General features: G+C 38.9%; 1 protein-coding gene across 3 annotated transcripts in view; it reads right to left on the bottom strand.

Annotated features, from left to right (window-relative positions):
* Positions 1–16,058, bottom strand: part of THEMIS (thymocyte selection associated) — a 218,801-nt gene that overhangs the window by 121,439 nt on the left and 81,304 nt on the right. For all 3 annotated transcript variants that reach the window (XM_058677084.1, XM_058677019.1, XM_058676980.1), the window contains exon 3: positions 11,195–11,653. In XM_058677084.1, the coding sequence (XP_058533067.1) occupies positions 11,195–11,653 (459 nt within the window). The remainder of the gene's footprint in view (positions 1–11,194; positions 11,654–16,058) is intronic.

Raw genomic sequence — 16,058 nt, 5'->3', positions numbered from 1 at the left:
GGTGAGTGTGAGTTGGGGATTGGGGGCAAATATGCTGGGCAGGGCTACAACACCTGCTAGCTTCATGTGGGATGGATCAGGGCAAAGCCAAGCTGGATTGTCTATTATAAGCCACAGTGAGTGTGGGTTGGATGGGCTTTGCCGCAGCATCAGCTGGCAGATGTTGGCATGGGGGGAGGGGAAAATTCTGTCATGCTAAACTGCAGAACCACCTGGAGAACACAAGATACCAGGAGTAGGAGTGGGTCCATTAGGGAAACAGTGAGCACCTCCTTGTTGGATTGCTACTCCCATTGTTAAGCATGAGAACCAGGACTGGGGCAGGCATGGCTAGACAGAGTGTGGTACCTGCTGGCAGATATGTTGCTGGATAGTGGGGCTGGTTGGGTTGAACTAGGCTACAATGCCCTTTGACATGTATGAGAGTTTAATGGGATGTGGAACAGACTGGACCAGTCTGCTGTGCATACTGGCAAGCACGGGAACCTGATCAGGGGACCAGCCCGGTGGGGGTTATTGCGGGTCATTTTGACTAGGCTGCAGCTCCCACCGGTATATATAAAGGTTGACTGTGTGGTGGGCAGGATCGGGCTGGGTTCCAACACCCATTGGTTTGTGTAGAAAACAGGGCTGGAGACAGAACTGACCTAGCAATTACAACCACCAGCGTGTGTATAAGCTGATTGGAGTGACAGACTGTGCCAGACCTTGTATTGGCAAGCACATTCAAGAATCAGGTCTGGGATCACCTCAGATGATGTTCTATGGGGATCCTCTCAACTGAACTGCTGGACTCAGAATCCCAACCATGAAGAGATTCCATGAAGATGAACCATGAAGAATCCCAACCATGAAGAGGTTCCATGGTCTGACTCCAATCCAGGGTGTAGAGGCATTTGGGAGGCTGGGTGTGGCTTCTTCTCTAACTCCCCTCTTCCCTCAGATACAGGAAGCAAAAAATAGAATATGAAAATGGTGATCTCATCCACCTTCCTATAGCCCTTGACCCTTATCACCCTAATCGACTGTAAAAATCATCAACACTAAAAATAATTGATAACTTTAAAAACTACAATGTATGCTACTCAATGCAATTTTTATAATATTTAAATTCTAACCAAATAATTGATTATTAGAGTATACAAATATGAGCAAAATATTTTCATGCAATTTTAAGCATTTTTAGCCAAAAATATCAGAAAAAAACTGCATTGCATCAGCTAAAAAGGAAATTCAATACAAGGGTCAGCATATGTAGTGAAAATCAGCAACTTAGATGCATCAGAGAATTCGTGTAATAGGGCAAAGCACCATCTCAAACAGGGGTGAGGTAGATGACCACAGTGAGATGCGGCTCACTAGGGGCAGAAACCACTGCTGGAGTCAGTAACTAATGAGATACGATAGACTTAAATAGCGGAATGTTAAACTTGTAACTCTTACTAAAGAACTGTACTGGAAATGGTGGTGGGGAAAAATGAGGAGGAAAGAAAAGAGACAGAGGAGGGACTCCCTAAACCTACAAAATTGTATCATGGGAAATGATAATAACAATTAAAGGGGAAAAAAAAAAAGACTGATTAGTTGGTGAATGCTAAAAGTGAACCAGCCTGAGAGACTGGGAGTGGAGAATGCATGCTAAGGAGAATCTCCCAAAGTTGGTAAGTTTTACTTGGAATCCATCGTGTTTCTGGGTAAAGGCTGGAGAAAATCTCCTGTCCTCCCAGCAGGATCAAAAGCATCAGTGCTGAAATACAGTCAGAGCATTCTGCTCTCCTTAACAAGGATTTACACTCAGAGACAGTTATTTTTCTTTTCCTGAAGCCTAACCAACTTGGGTTTTCCAGTCTCACGAAATAAAGAAAAGGGAATTACCCAGTGCAGTTATCTCTAACAATCTATGGGGCAGGAAGAAAAATTTCGACCCTGATCTCTTTAATACTCACAGATACAGGAAAGTAATCAGCACCTGCCAGATATTTTGTCTGTTCTAAGGGGGTGGGGACTCTTTGGAAGCTCTTTTGAAGGTCATTACCCAGAGACACAAGCTCACAGAGAGACTGAGACATAACTACGAGTCTGTTCAACACTCTCCTCATCTGTACTTACACCCATACCAATGGGGCTCCTCTAGTGCAACAAGGTATTACAACAGAAAGAATGAAATTTAAGATACTGCTTAAGGAGGGGTCTAGCTGGAGTTTCAAGATGGCAGAATAGGGTGAGAACAGTTTTAAACAGATAAGAATAATTTAGCCAAGGTGAAGCAGACAGCAAGCGATCCTGGGAAATAAGAGAGGACAGGCCGGTGGCAGAGGGACACCTGAAAACCTACGGACATGGGAAAGCACAGAGACAACAGAGCAGAGCTGTAGTAAACAGATACCCCAACAAGGATTAGAAACCCACCACAGCCAGGTAGAAAGGGGAGTTCATCAGAAAATCAAGAGGTGAACCTAGCCATTGAACTGCAGGTACTGCTGATTTGTTTACTCCAACCACAAGCAGAAGCAGAGAGGCAGAGCCCAAGCAGGCAGGTGCAGGAACTGGATGAATTTCGTGGCCCAGATCCCCACCAGCGCCACATCAGGCACCTTTTTGTGTACTAAGAAAAAACCCTGGGTGCGTGGGGAGATTGGTGGGACAGGTAGGGAGGAAAACAGTGAACTATGCACACGTAAAGTCAGGAGAGAAGACACTTCCAGCTCAAGGCATTATAATAGTCCCATCAGGGACAAAATACCAACTTGGCATCCCAGTGAGCTCCATTCAAAATTGGTCCATGTTTCCCCCCAGACCTAATTGCCAGCAGGTTCCAGCAAGTAGAGGAAAGAAAAAAAACAAAAATCTCTGTAACAGGCACCACTGACAACTGTGATCCAGAAGTCACAGCTGCTGTTTCCTTAACCTTGGGTACTGCTCCAGCTGGGAGCAGGAGAAAGACTGAGCAGGCAACATTGTGATCACAGCACAGAATCTCAGAGGATGAAGTGTGATGATCATGGAGCCAGGGCTACAAAGAATGTGATATAAGCCAAGCATGGGAGCCTAGAAATGAAACTTGCTGGAAGAAGTATCACATGTGGTGACAATTAAAAAACCAAACTGAACTGGATCAGTAAAGTTGACCTGTAGACCTGTGCACAACACAGCTTAAAAACCAGCCCCAAGGAGAAAAATCCACAAATCAGATTTGCAATGAACAAGGGCAAAAGGCACAATGAAAAAGGTTCCTGACATCTCCCCTACAAAGCAGCAAAAGTCTATGTCAACCTCAGAGTTAACTGAGGAAGACATTTAGGAACCGAGGACAAATTTAAAAAAAGAAAATGTTATAAGGTACATTAAAAACACCCAGAATCACATACGGGAGTTCAACGAATTTAAGGAATTTGTTACAAAGGAAATAGCAACAATGAAACAAAATCAAGCTGAACTATTTGAAATGAAGAACACATTACAGCAAATTAAAAATTCAGTGGAAAACCTGAACAATAAAATAAGCAAAGCAGAAGAATCCTCAAATTAGAAGATACACCCTGCAATAATGACGAAACAGTCAAAAAGTTGTAAGAGGAAGTGAATCAAGCTAAGAAAACATTAAGGAATCAAGGGACACCATCAATAAACAAAACATAACAGTTATGGGTGTTCCAGAAGGCACATAAGGAAAAGATGGGTGAAAAGATGTATTTAATGAAATAATAATTGAGAATTTCTCTAACATGGAGAAAAAATTGGGGAAAAAATACAAGAGGGGCACAGAACTAGCAAGAGTCTACCAAAAATGATTCTCACCACAATAATTATTACATCTCTTCAATTGAACATAAAGGAAAGATACTTAAGAATGCATGTGAAAAAAATCAATTAACTTATAGACTAACCCCAATCAGACTCACAGCTGACCTCTCAGAAGAAGCTCTACAGGCTAGAAAAGAATGGACTGATTAATATATTTCAGATCCTAAAAGAAAAAATTGTCAGCAAAGAAAACCTTACCCAGCAAACCTTTCCTTTGATTTTGAAATGAAAGAAACTATTTCCACAGCAAATAAAAATGTAAAGACTCCACCTCTACTATATCTGCCCGACACACGGTGTTTACAGATGAGCTAAGAAAAATATAGCACCTACCCAAACCATAGGCAAATGTGGAGAACATCACAATAAAATGACAAAAGAAGACTAAACCAAACAATGAATAGGCCATTGCTAAAATTACAGGTCCAATCATACCTATGAATATAAACCCTGTATGTAAATGACTTAAATTCATCAATCAAATGTCATAGATTACCACACTGGATCAAAATAAAAGATCTATCTGTAGCCTTCAGGAGACTCACCACACCAATGACGATATGCAGAAACAGAAAGTGAGAGGATGAAAAAGGATGTTGTAAGCTAATGGAAAGGAAAAATGAGCTGGGGTAGCCATTCCCATATCAGATAAAATAGACTTTGACATAAAACTCATTAAAAGAGATGAAGAAGGACACTACATAATGACCAAGGGGTACGTTCGGCAAGAAGAAATCACCCTATTTAGTCATTAAAAAGAATGAAATTCTACCATTTGCAACAAAAGCGTTCCAAATAGAGGCCACCAAGCTCAGTGAAATAAGCCAATCACTAAAGGACAAATATCAAATGCTCTCTCTGATGTAAGGCAACCTTCTGGCAAAACACAAGAGCAGTAGATATATAGGTAAACATCTATACATATATTCATCAAGATGAACTGTATAATGGAGACTAGTATATAAAGAATGAAGATACATTGCATTACACATCTCTACTCCCAAATAAAAATGAACTTCAAATGAAGTTGTTAAATATGCATTGAGAATGGAATGCTGGATTTTCTATTATTATATATACCTACCTAATATTAAATTCTAAAATATTATCCGTCTCAACTCCATTTGAGAACCTACCCTATTCAGCTGTACATAAATCAGTGTGTGGATGAAAATCTGCCGGAAACAATGTGTCACTTCCTGAAGACAAAATATTTACTTCCATATATTTTTTCATTGTCTTCGTATGATAACGGTAACTTTTTTAACATCTTCACTTTCTTTTTTGAATTTTATTTTTATTGAAAAATCAGATGCACAGAGGAGGAGAGACAGAGAAAAAGGTTTTTCGTCCATTGATTGACTCCTTAAGTTTAGGCGGGAGCTGCGCTGATCCGAAGCCAAGAGCCAGGAGCCTCTCCCAGGTCTCCCACACAGGTATGGGGTCTCAAGGTTTTTGGGCCATCCTTGACTGCCTTCCCAGGCCCCAAGCAGGGAACTAGATGGAAAGGGGGCTGCCGAAATAGGAATCAGTGCCCATATGAGATCCTGGCACATGCAAGGCGAGGACTTTAGCCACTAGGCTACTGCGCTGGGCCAACATCTTCACTTTCTAAATCCCATCTCTTTGTCATTTAAGTTCCAAGAATACACAATCCTCAAAACTACTCACACTCGTCATCCCCCTTCTTCAGTTACTCAAAGATCATTTCATTATTGGGCCTGGCAGCGTGGCCTACCGGCTAAAGTCCCCGCCTTGAATGCCCCGGGATCCCATATGGGTGCGAGTTCTAATCCCAGCAGCTCCACTTCCCATCCAACTCCCTGCCTGTGGCCTGGGAAGGCAGTCCAGGACGGCCCAAAGCCTTGGGACCCTGCACCCGTGTGGGAGACCCGGAAGAGGTTCCAGGTTCCCGGCTTCGGATCGGCACAGTACCGGCCATTGCACTCACCTGGGGAGTGAATCATGGGATGGAAGATCTTCCTCTCTGTCTCTCCTCTCTGTATATCTGCCTTCCCAATAAAAATAAATAAAAATAAAAAAATAAAAAAGATCATTTCATTATTTATGGATGCTTTGTAAATCAGTCGTTTCTATTAATTAAATTCCATTTCAATTTAAGAGAATTTATATTATGAATTTTTACTTTTTAAAAATGGATCTCCTGTGGGGTTTGTGCTGATCATTTTTCTCAAAAGAGAAAATGCCTTTGGCCCAGTGCAATGGCCCAATTGGCTAATCTTCCCATGTGGGAGCTGGTTCGTGTCCCTGTTGCTCCAATTCCCCTCCAGCTCCCTACTTACTACCTAGGAAAGCTGAGAAAAATAGCCCAAGGCCTTGAGTCCCCACAACAGTGGAAGACCAAGAAGAAGTTTCTTGTTTCTGGCTCTTGGCTTCAGATCAGCTAAGCTCCGGCCACTACAGTCAAATGGGGAGTGAAGCAGCAGATGGAAGAGCTTGTTTTTTTTTTTTCCTAAAGATTTTTTTTTATTGGAAAGTCAGATATACGAAGAGGAGGGGAGACAGAGAGGAAGATCTTCTGTGTGCTAATTCACTCCTCAAGTGGCCACAATGGCCAGAACTCAGCCAATTCAAAGCCAGGAACCAGGAGCTTCCTCCAGTCTCTCACACAGGTGCAGGTTCCAAGGTTTTGGGCCATCCTTGACTGCTTTCCCAGGCCACTAGCAGAAAGCTGGATGGGAAGCAGGGCCATCAGGACATGAACCATGCACATACAGAATCTCGGCGCATGCAAGGCAAGGGCTTTAGCCACTACACTACGCTACCACAACAGGCCCCAGATGGAAGACCTTTTATTTTTTAATCTTTCATTTATTTATTATTTTTATCATTTTATGATACAATTCCATAGGCCCTGGGATTGCCCTTATCCGCTCCCCAATTCTCTTCCCCTGCACTGAGTTTCCCTATATCATTACTATAGTATAGTTCTTCATACACAGTCATATGTCCATCATTGTGGGCATGGACAATGGCAGAGAGTCCAGCATCCTATTGTCAAGATATAGTAGTAACCATCTTAATTCCCCCATCCAGATGGAAGAACTTTATCTCTACTTCTCTTTGTATATTTGTCATCCCAATGAGAATAAAGAAATAATTTTTAAAAACGATACATAAATTGCCTTTCATACTTCTCCCCTATTTTTGTAGTAGAAAAGTTACCATGACCCTCACTGAGAAATCACAAGGTGTTTGTAACAAAGATGCTTTCATTTGGTATGGGTTTATCTACAAGACAGTTCTAAAGTTTTTATTTTATTTGGTTTAGAATCAAAATGTATACACATTTTCTCTTACTACATGATGTAGTTTCACATTTTTTTCCATTGATGTTATGGTGGTCAATTTGGCTAGGCTATATGACCTGGCTAATTGAACAGTAACGTATGGTTTGCTTTGAAGGCATTGGGTATATATTTAACCTCTACAATGAGTCCATTTTAAGTAAAGGATGCTGTAAGATATAGGTGTGGCTCATCCACATTTTAAGAAGTCTTAAAAGTAAAATCCGGTGCTATTGCATTGGTGTAGTGGGCAAAGACTCCCTCTATGGTCGGACCCAGCATCCCACATGAATACCAGTTTTGGTCTGACTGCTCTACTTCTGATCTAGCTTCCTGATCGTGGCCAGGAAAAGCAGCAGAGGTGATCCAGGTCCTTGGGTTCCTGTGCCCACATGGGAGACCCAGAAGAATCTCATGGCTCCTGTCTTCAGACTGGCCCAACTCCAGGTACTGTGGCCATTTGTGGAGTAAACCAGCAGCTGAAGGATCTCTCACTCTGTCTCTCCTTCTCTCTCTGTCACTCTGCCTTTCCAGTATAAACAAATAAGCCTTAAGAAAAAGAAAAGAAACCTGAGTTCTCTCAGAAAAAACATATTGTACCTTAAGGCATTAGCATTCTCTCAAGCCGGAGTTTCCAGCACATCAGTTTGTCTTATAAATTTAAAATTGATTAATTCTATAACTAGACCCATCCTATACATTAAAGAGTTATATATTTATAACACATCATATGCAAGCATTATTTTTTGGAACATATTGATAAGACATTAAAATGTAATGATTAAAATATTTATATACACAATGAAAATATGTACCTTCTTCATCTTGTTTTTTAACATTTCTATTAGGAGTAAGATTGCAGGCTAACAGAAGAAAATGATAGGGAAGCTGGCAAGAATACATCCTGGTTCTAAATATCATGCCATCACAGTATTTGCATGGAAATATTTTTTTAAATCATCACTAGTAAAAATTAAAGTGTTATGATTAAAATTTATGTCACAATGGGTGCCATGAAATTAATAGTCTCTTTAGCTATTAAACTTACAAATATGTCACCATAAGAAATCAAGTCTAATATGAGTGAGAAAAAACTTTTGCTAGCTAACAGAAGTTTCATCCTACACATCATAAACTCAAATACACAGGAATTTTAATTGCTTTACTCACTCATGTACCTGATTTACTAAACAGGTTTTAGACATTTACTATATCTCAAAAACTCTGTAATTATTACTTGTAGCCATTGTCCATGTCCCCATCAAGTAGGGTATTTCTGCTTTTGAAAAACAAAAAATCAGAAATTGACTTTTTTTTCAGGTTGGCTCATTCCTTTATTACACTGTAGTGTTTTCTTAAAATAAATACGGTCATATAATGTACAACAGTGTGACATAAGCACACACGGGGAAAGTGTGGCGTGGGGCCCACCCAGGATATTCACCCCAGCGCATGAGAAACTGGCAGAAATTCTTATATTTCTATAAATTATTGAAAGATACATTTTAATAAAAATACTGAATTAATAGAATATACTTGTTATTTTAGCAGTGTTACCATGCAGTACTTCGAGAGATTATAGCAGTGATAAGCAACATTGTAGGCTGGGATTAATTTAGGTAGTAATGAGACATTGTGGCCTAGAGGATTAAGCCAACACCTACAATGCTGGCCTCCCATATAGATGCTAGTTTGTGTCCCAGCTGCTCCAATTATAATACAACTCCCTACTTATGTTCCTACATGGAAAGTAGTGGAAGATAACCCAGGTGTTTGACCCTTGCTACCTGCATGAGAGATCTTGATGAAACTCCTGACTCCAAGCTTCAAACTGACACAGGCCCAGCCACTGGGACCATTTGGTTAAAGAATCAGCAGTTAAAAGATAGACTGCGTCTCCTCTTTAACTTTATCTTTCAAATAAATCAGTAAATCTTATCTTTAATCAGTAAGTAATAGGCTTTATGAGTCAAGTATATACATTTCCAACTTTTTCTTTCCTCAAATATACTACAAGGATAAAGAGAAGAAAACATAAAAAAAGAGAAAATGATTCAATGAATCAAAGAGGCACTTACATTTTTTTCAACATTTATTTATATGAAAAGGCAAAGTTTCAACGAAAGAGAGAGAACTAATCTTTCATCCCATTTCACTCTCTTAATGATCGCAAAAACCATGATGGGCCAGGCAGGCTTAAGCCTAGACCAAGGGATTCATCCACATCTCCCACATGGGTGCATTTAGAGCAGTCTGTGCTGCTTTCCCAAAGTACATTACCAGGAAGCTGGATTGAAAGTAGAGCAACTGGAACTTAAACCAGCACCTGCCTGTATGGGATGACAGTGTTGCAAATGGCAGCTTAACTTGCTGTGACCATAAAACCAGCCCTTGGAATTCTTAATAAAAGGAAGACAGAAATGGAATGGAAGAATGGCATTAACTTGTCAAAACATGAAAAGAATGGCTATTTTCCTAAGTTGATGGAAACCAATGAGTCCTTCTTGTCCCTCAAGTCCCCAGAAGGCTTGAGAATCAGAGGCATGATCCTTCTGGAGGGAAAGTGCAGCTAGAATACTAAAAGCAAAATTATTTGTCCATCAGAAGAACAGTCAAAACCATGCCTCCATGTTAATCTAGGGAACCCAGGCATTATCCCCTGCAGGAAACAGAATACATGGAACAGCAGAACCAAAGCACTAGGCTTTGGTGAGCAAGTGAGAAGCAAGGGACTGAAGACAAATTAGAAAGATCTGAATTGGTACTCAGTTAGCTGTAATAGCTCAGTAGTAAGACTATACTCAGCAAAAGTGAGCATGGCCCAAGATCCACAGACCTGAATTTAAGGAAATAACATATTGAAACAGCAGTACCGAAGGAAACAAAAAATCGTAACTAGAGTGTGGATAGTGTTCTGCTTATACTTTCTTAAAAGCATCTTACATATATAGGTGGAAAAAGGTCAAATAATCATTGGCCTTTTGATATAAATACTTAAAATAATGTCACTAGAAACTTTAAAAATTAAATTAAATGAGGCCACTGGAAGGAGACAGCTCTCTGAGAACAATAGAAAACATTAAATAAGCTGCAGAACATTTCCACAGATAAAGTGTTGCATACTTACAACAAACACAGGATAACCCTTTCAAATGATGTAAGAAATAATTCTTGAAAATTAAATCTGTAATATCTGAAACTAAGAAGTCAATAGAACAGCTGAAAATGGAACTAAGAACTTTTTCCTGGTGGTAAACCAGAGGTAAAAGGATACAAAATAGAAATGGATCCTAGAAGATCAGGTGTGACCTTCAACATAAAATGGACAGTTGAAGAAATAACAGAAAATATAATTGAGAGGACATTAAGACATTACTCCAGTAACAAAGTTTATTTTCCAGATTGACAGCTGCATAACAGTGAAAGAACAGCATCCCAACAAAGCAATGTTTTGGGAAACTTCAGAATATGACTAATCTCTCAAAGGCAATGCATATAAGAAGGTGAAAGATAGAGGAGAAACACATCAAAATTCTAAAAGAAGTGGTAGGTATTTGCTGCTGTAGGTAAAACATTGTTGGGTGTACCACATTTCCTATCAGTTACTTGAATTCAAGTTCTGGATCAGGTTTTGATTCCAGCTTCCTGCTAATATCAACACGGGGGTCAGAAGAACAGGATCCATTGAGTCGGGTTCCCGTCATGCATGTAGGAAACAAGGATTGAATTCCACGTTCCTGAATCCCATCCAGCCAAGCCCCAGCTGTTGCAGGGATTTGGAGACTAAATCAGGGTCCATCCAAACATCTCTGGCTGCCTGTCTCTGTTTCTTTCACTCCCCCTTCCAAATAAATAAATAAATAAATTTTAAAATCACTTTTTGTCTGAAGGAAGATTGTTTTCTAAACAGAATTCTTGGACAGGGATAATCGATAATTTGTATGTGGAGAACCTGACTCCCCAATGCTTTACAGGTGAAGCAGGAACAGAACCCCATTATTTAAACTCTGAAACATTCCTGTTGTCCAAACGCCACAATGTTCATTTTCATAAGGCATTATTCTCAGTGCATATATACTTACATTTCATCACAGCTTGAATTTCATAAACAGGCTTGAGAATCAGAGCACCACGAAAATCTTCAGGCAGTGGGTTTGTTGAATCCCACTTATTTGAAGTATCTGTGAGCTTCACAATTCGTGCTCTGTTCTTGGGAATCTTCCAGCCAACAATTTCTTTTAGAGTATAAATATGTTCATCTTCACACTCATAAAATTCTCCTTCTTTGGACAAAGGCAGAGTGAAGGAGTGATTTTGATGTTTCCTTACTACTCCACAGTTCACCACTATTTTTCCATTAATCTCTTCGACTGAATTGAACATGATTTGCTCACCCTGCTTTATGGTGAGATTTTCTAGTTTTATATTCTTCCGATGATAGAAACAAGGATGCCCCAATCGACTTGCTCCAATTTTAATGGTTCTAGTAATTTCTTCCACGGAAGCATATGGAGTTTTATCAGCCACAATCTTGAAAAGGCCTAAGAAAAAATTTTATAAATTAAATTCTTACCACAAAAAAATTATCATAGGAAAAGCACAATAACAGAGGCATTAAATAACTATTACAGAACTTTTCAAGTAACATTTCTTTTTGATGATTGTTGATATTTGCATTAATCTGAATTCCTTTAGATAAAATGTTAATATATTATTTTTGAATTACTATCATCAGATCAGGTGATACAGAGAAAAGAGCGGCATCTCTGGAAACAGAAAACATTTTGCTTTTGGAAATGGGCTATTACGATGAGATCCAACCACTTGTGTGACACCAAGCAAGACACTTAATCTCTCAAGACCACATTTTTTAACTTTTATTTTTAAAATGAATAAGTTATATCAGAACAATTTGTAGTTTGTAAAGCTATGCTGTTGGAACTGAGTAGTAGAACATGATGATTGGAGATAAAATTGGGAATTTGCTTAAAATAATTAAATTGTACATTTTATGGATATACTACCTTTTAAATCCCTTTTGGGAATTTAACGAATAAATTTTAATAAATTCCAGAAAATATAAAAACAAAGAAAAGTTTGCTTTTTTTATACAGAAAAATTTAAAAAAAAAAACCCTTAAAACCTGATACAGTCCAGAAAAAAACTAAATATGTGTTCTAACTAATATATCCCACGCATTCATCATTAATCAAATTATAACACCTTTTATGTACATTTTGGAGTATAAGTATATATATAGAGAGTACCTTTTTATATATGTATCTGAATATGTTGAGGTTGTGCTGGGGTACCTGCCTATTTGATCTCATTTGTCTGTGTCTGAAGATTTATTTCTGCAGCTTCTCAATCATTGTTAGGGTACAGATAATATAGCAATTTTTGTGAAATAAGTTCCTAGACCTAGAATTTCAGAAAAGGTTTCTACTTTATACTAAGGCTTCTACCATAAACAAAAAGCATATAGTTTTACTTCTACTAGCTTTATTGATGACATAAGTCACAGAAGAATTAATTCAGCGTTCTTGGGGAATGGAATTCATGTAAGGTATAAAAGTCCTAAAATATTATCAAGTAGAAAAAATACTGACACCCTAAGGGCCACCATTGTTTCAAGCTAATTATAATCTTCAGAGTTGTCTTGTAGAATGTCTCTATTGAAAGAAAAATGTAGCCATGCAACTGTATGTTTTCCTGGTGTATTTTCCTACTTTTCCAGGAAGTTCCTGAGTTAGCACACTAAGTGTAAGGATATAGCCAGAAGTATTTGATTACTGTTTCACATATCATTTTAGACAGTCCCTGGAGCATCTCCTTCTAAACAGCTACTTAGTATTATAAAGCTAACACAAATTCTTTTCTAATGCGACATAATTATGGAATTTCAACTTCACAGTAAAAGATGTCAAATATAAACTAACACACCATTGGAACTGATCAACTCTAAATCTAATCAATGATTCCTTTCTTTTTTCACAAAGACTTTAATAGCTATATACTAGGGGAAATATGTCTAATTATTCCTCTAAAGAAAAACAAAGCACATTTTAGGAGTGTAGTAATTACAACAGTTAGAAAAATAAGCAGGTTTTTATAGAATATGCAAACGTTGTGTTACACAACAGAGAGAAAATATTTTCTACTTTCACCTTGAATTATTAAGTATTAATAGATTTTGTAGTTATTTTTAAATTAGGAGAAACTGGGAGAATCAATATGGCAGAATAGGGTAAGGACACGTTTAAACAGACACAGAAACATTTAATCAGGATGAAGCAGAGAGGACACATTGCAGGAAATAGGAGAGGACAGAGCAAAAGAGTACCAGGAAAGGAGTACCAGGAGACTGTCAGATAGAGGAAAGCAGTGGACACAACAGTGTAGTCTTGCAGTGACTGATACTCCAGTGGCATTCAGTTAAAGTAAATCTGAACTCCACCAGCAGCCGGAACTCCACCAGCAACCAAGTGGGCAGGAACTTTCTCTGGGAGTTTGGGAGACAAAGAACTGTCTGTTCTGCTGGTCCATTTGATTTGACCAGGAGCAGAAATAGAGCAGAAGATTCCAGATGGACAATGCGAGAACAGGGTGGATTTCACAGCCTGGTCAGCCCCCTAGAGCCAAATTGGGCACCATTTTGCTTAAGGAGGCAAAGGCAAGGGAAAGGACTGAACATACGCTGAGCTGGGAATGAACTCATTTCTGACTCAGTGAACTGCAGCAACGTGACATTCTATAGGTTCTACCCAAGACAGGTCTGGGTAGCTCTTAGACCTAACAGCCAGCGTATCAAGAACTATAGTAGTGGCATGTCAGGAGCCATTTTGTACACTATGGCAATAGCTTTGGGACTGCAGGGGACAACAGTGAACTGCGCATGTGCTGAGCTTGCCAGAACTCACTGAGTTCCGTGGATTGCACTGGTCCCACAGGAAAATAATGTCGACTGTGGCATTGTATGGGTCAAAATAGGTCTGTGCAGCACCCAGACCTAATGGTCAACAGGTTCCAACAAGATCAGCACCCTCAACAACCTAGCTATATAAGACACCTGGTATCTCCCTAATCCTGGGACCTGCTCCAACAGGAAGTGGGAGAAAGGTTGCAGAGACAACAATGCAACCTCAGCACAATATCACAGAGGTGGAGAGTGGTGAGCCAGGAGTTGGGGTATGGAGTTCTTTGTGGAAATCTAGCATAAGAACACAGACCTGGAACTTGCTCAAGGAGGTGGCACACTTGGCTGCAAGCAAAGAGCTGTGTAACAACTGCAATAAGCAAAATCAAACTGTACACCTGTGGGTGACGCAGCTTAGAAACCTGCCCCAAGGAGAAGACTCTGCTAACCAGAAGTACAATGACCAAGAGCAAAAGAAGACACACAGGCACAATGAATATTACTGAGGACTCCCCTGTAAAGAAGCAAAACCCTATGCCAACCTCAAAGTTCACCGAGGAAGACATAGAGAAAATGGGGCACACAGAATTCAGAAAACGCATTTTAAAGCTTTTGATCAACAATGAGAAGCACATGTAAGAGTTCAAAGAATTTAAGGAATATGTTACACAAGAAATAGCAGCAATAAAGCAAATCAAGGCTGATATATCAGAAATTAAGAACACAGTAGAGCAAATTAAAAGTACAGTGGAGAGTCTCCAAAATAGAATGAAGCAAGCACAAGAAACAATCTCAGAATTGAAATGTATTTCCTGTCACCAGAGGGAAACAAACAAAAAGCTGGAAGCAAAGCTACATCAGGACAAAAAAAAAAGCACGCAAGAATTGAAAGACATTATTAAGAGGTCTAATATAAGAGTTATGGGAGTCCCAGAAGGTGCAGAAAGAGAAACTGGTTTTACAAATATATTTAATGAAATAAAAACAGAAAATTTCTCTCATCTAGAGAAAGAATTGGGAAACAACATCCAGGAGGGGCACAGAACTCCCAACAGGCCAGATCCAAAGCCATCTTCACCAAGACACTTGATCATCAAGCTCTCTTCAATCCAACATAAGGAAAAGATCCTTAAATGTGCACGTGAACAAAATCAACTGGCATATTAAGGAATGCCAATTAAACTCACAGGAGATCTCTCACAGGAAACTCTACAGTCAAGAAGAGAATGGAGTGACATATTCCAGAGTCTAAAGAAAAAATTGTCGGCCTAGGATAACATATCCAGCAAAGCTTTCTTTTGTCTTTGAAAATGAAATAAAATTCTTCCACAGTAAAGAAAAGTTAAAAGAATTTGCCTCTTCTAAACCTGCCCTACAAATGATACTTCAAGATGTTCTCTTGACAGAAAAGAGGAATAGCACTCAATAAAACCAAAGGCAAATGTGAAGAACATTCCAGTAAAATCACAACAGAAGACTAAACCAATGAACAATCCATTGCAAAAATAACAGGACCAAATACCACCCACACATTTTAACCCTGAATGTAAATGGCTTAAGCTCAATCAAACGACATAGATTAGTAGACTGGGTTAAAAAGCAAAACCCATCTATTTGTTGTCTAGCAGAGACACATTTCACCAACAAAAAATCAGCAGTAACTATATCTCATGGATTTTCATGTTTTCTGTTAGTTTCATCTCTTCAAAACACTTTCTTCTTATTAAATTCTTCAATGACTCATAGATGATACAGTAGCATCATTTTCTTCAAGAAAATTCTTGATTTTCTTTTTCATTTCTTCAGTGATACATTAGTCATTCAGTAGTATGTTATTTAACTTCATGGTGTTGTTAATTTCATTTTTATTCCTGTTGTTGATTTTGTTATGTGGCTTTTCATTTAAGAGGATGTATAGTAGCTGTGTAATGGAGACTCATATCTAGTAACCTGTTATTTAACTTCACGGCATTGTGAAGTTCTATTTTTCTTCCTATTGTTGATTTTGTATTGTGACCTTTCATTTAAGA

Source organism: Ochotona princeps, chromosome 1 (genome assembly GCF_030435755.1).
Source record: "Ochotona princeps isolate mOchPri1 chromosome 1, mOchPri1.hap1, whole genome shotgun sequence".
NCBI lineage: Eukaryota > Metazoa > Chordata > Mammalia > Lagomorpha > Ochotonidae > Ochotona > Ochotona princeps.
The sequence above is the reverse complement of the archived record's forward strand: the minus strand, read 5'-3'. Positions and strand labels throughout refer to the sequence as shown.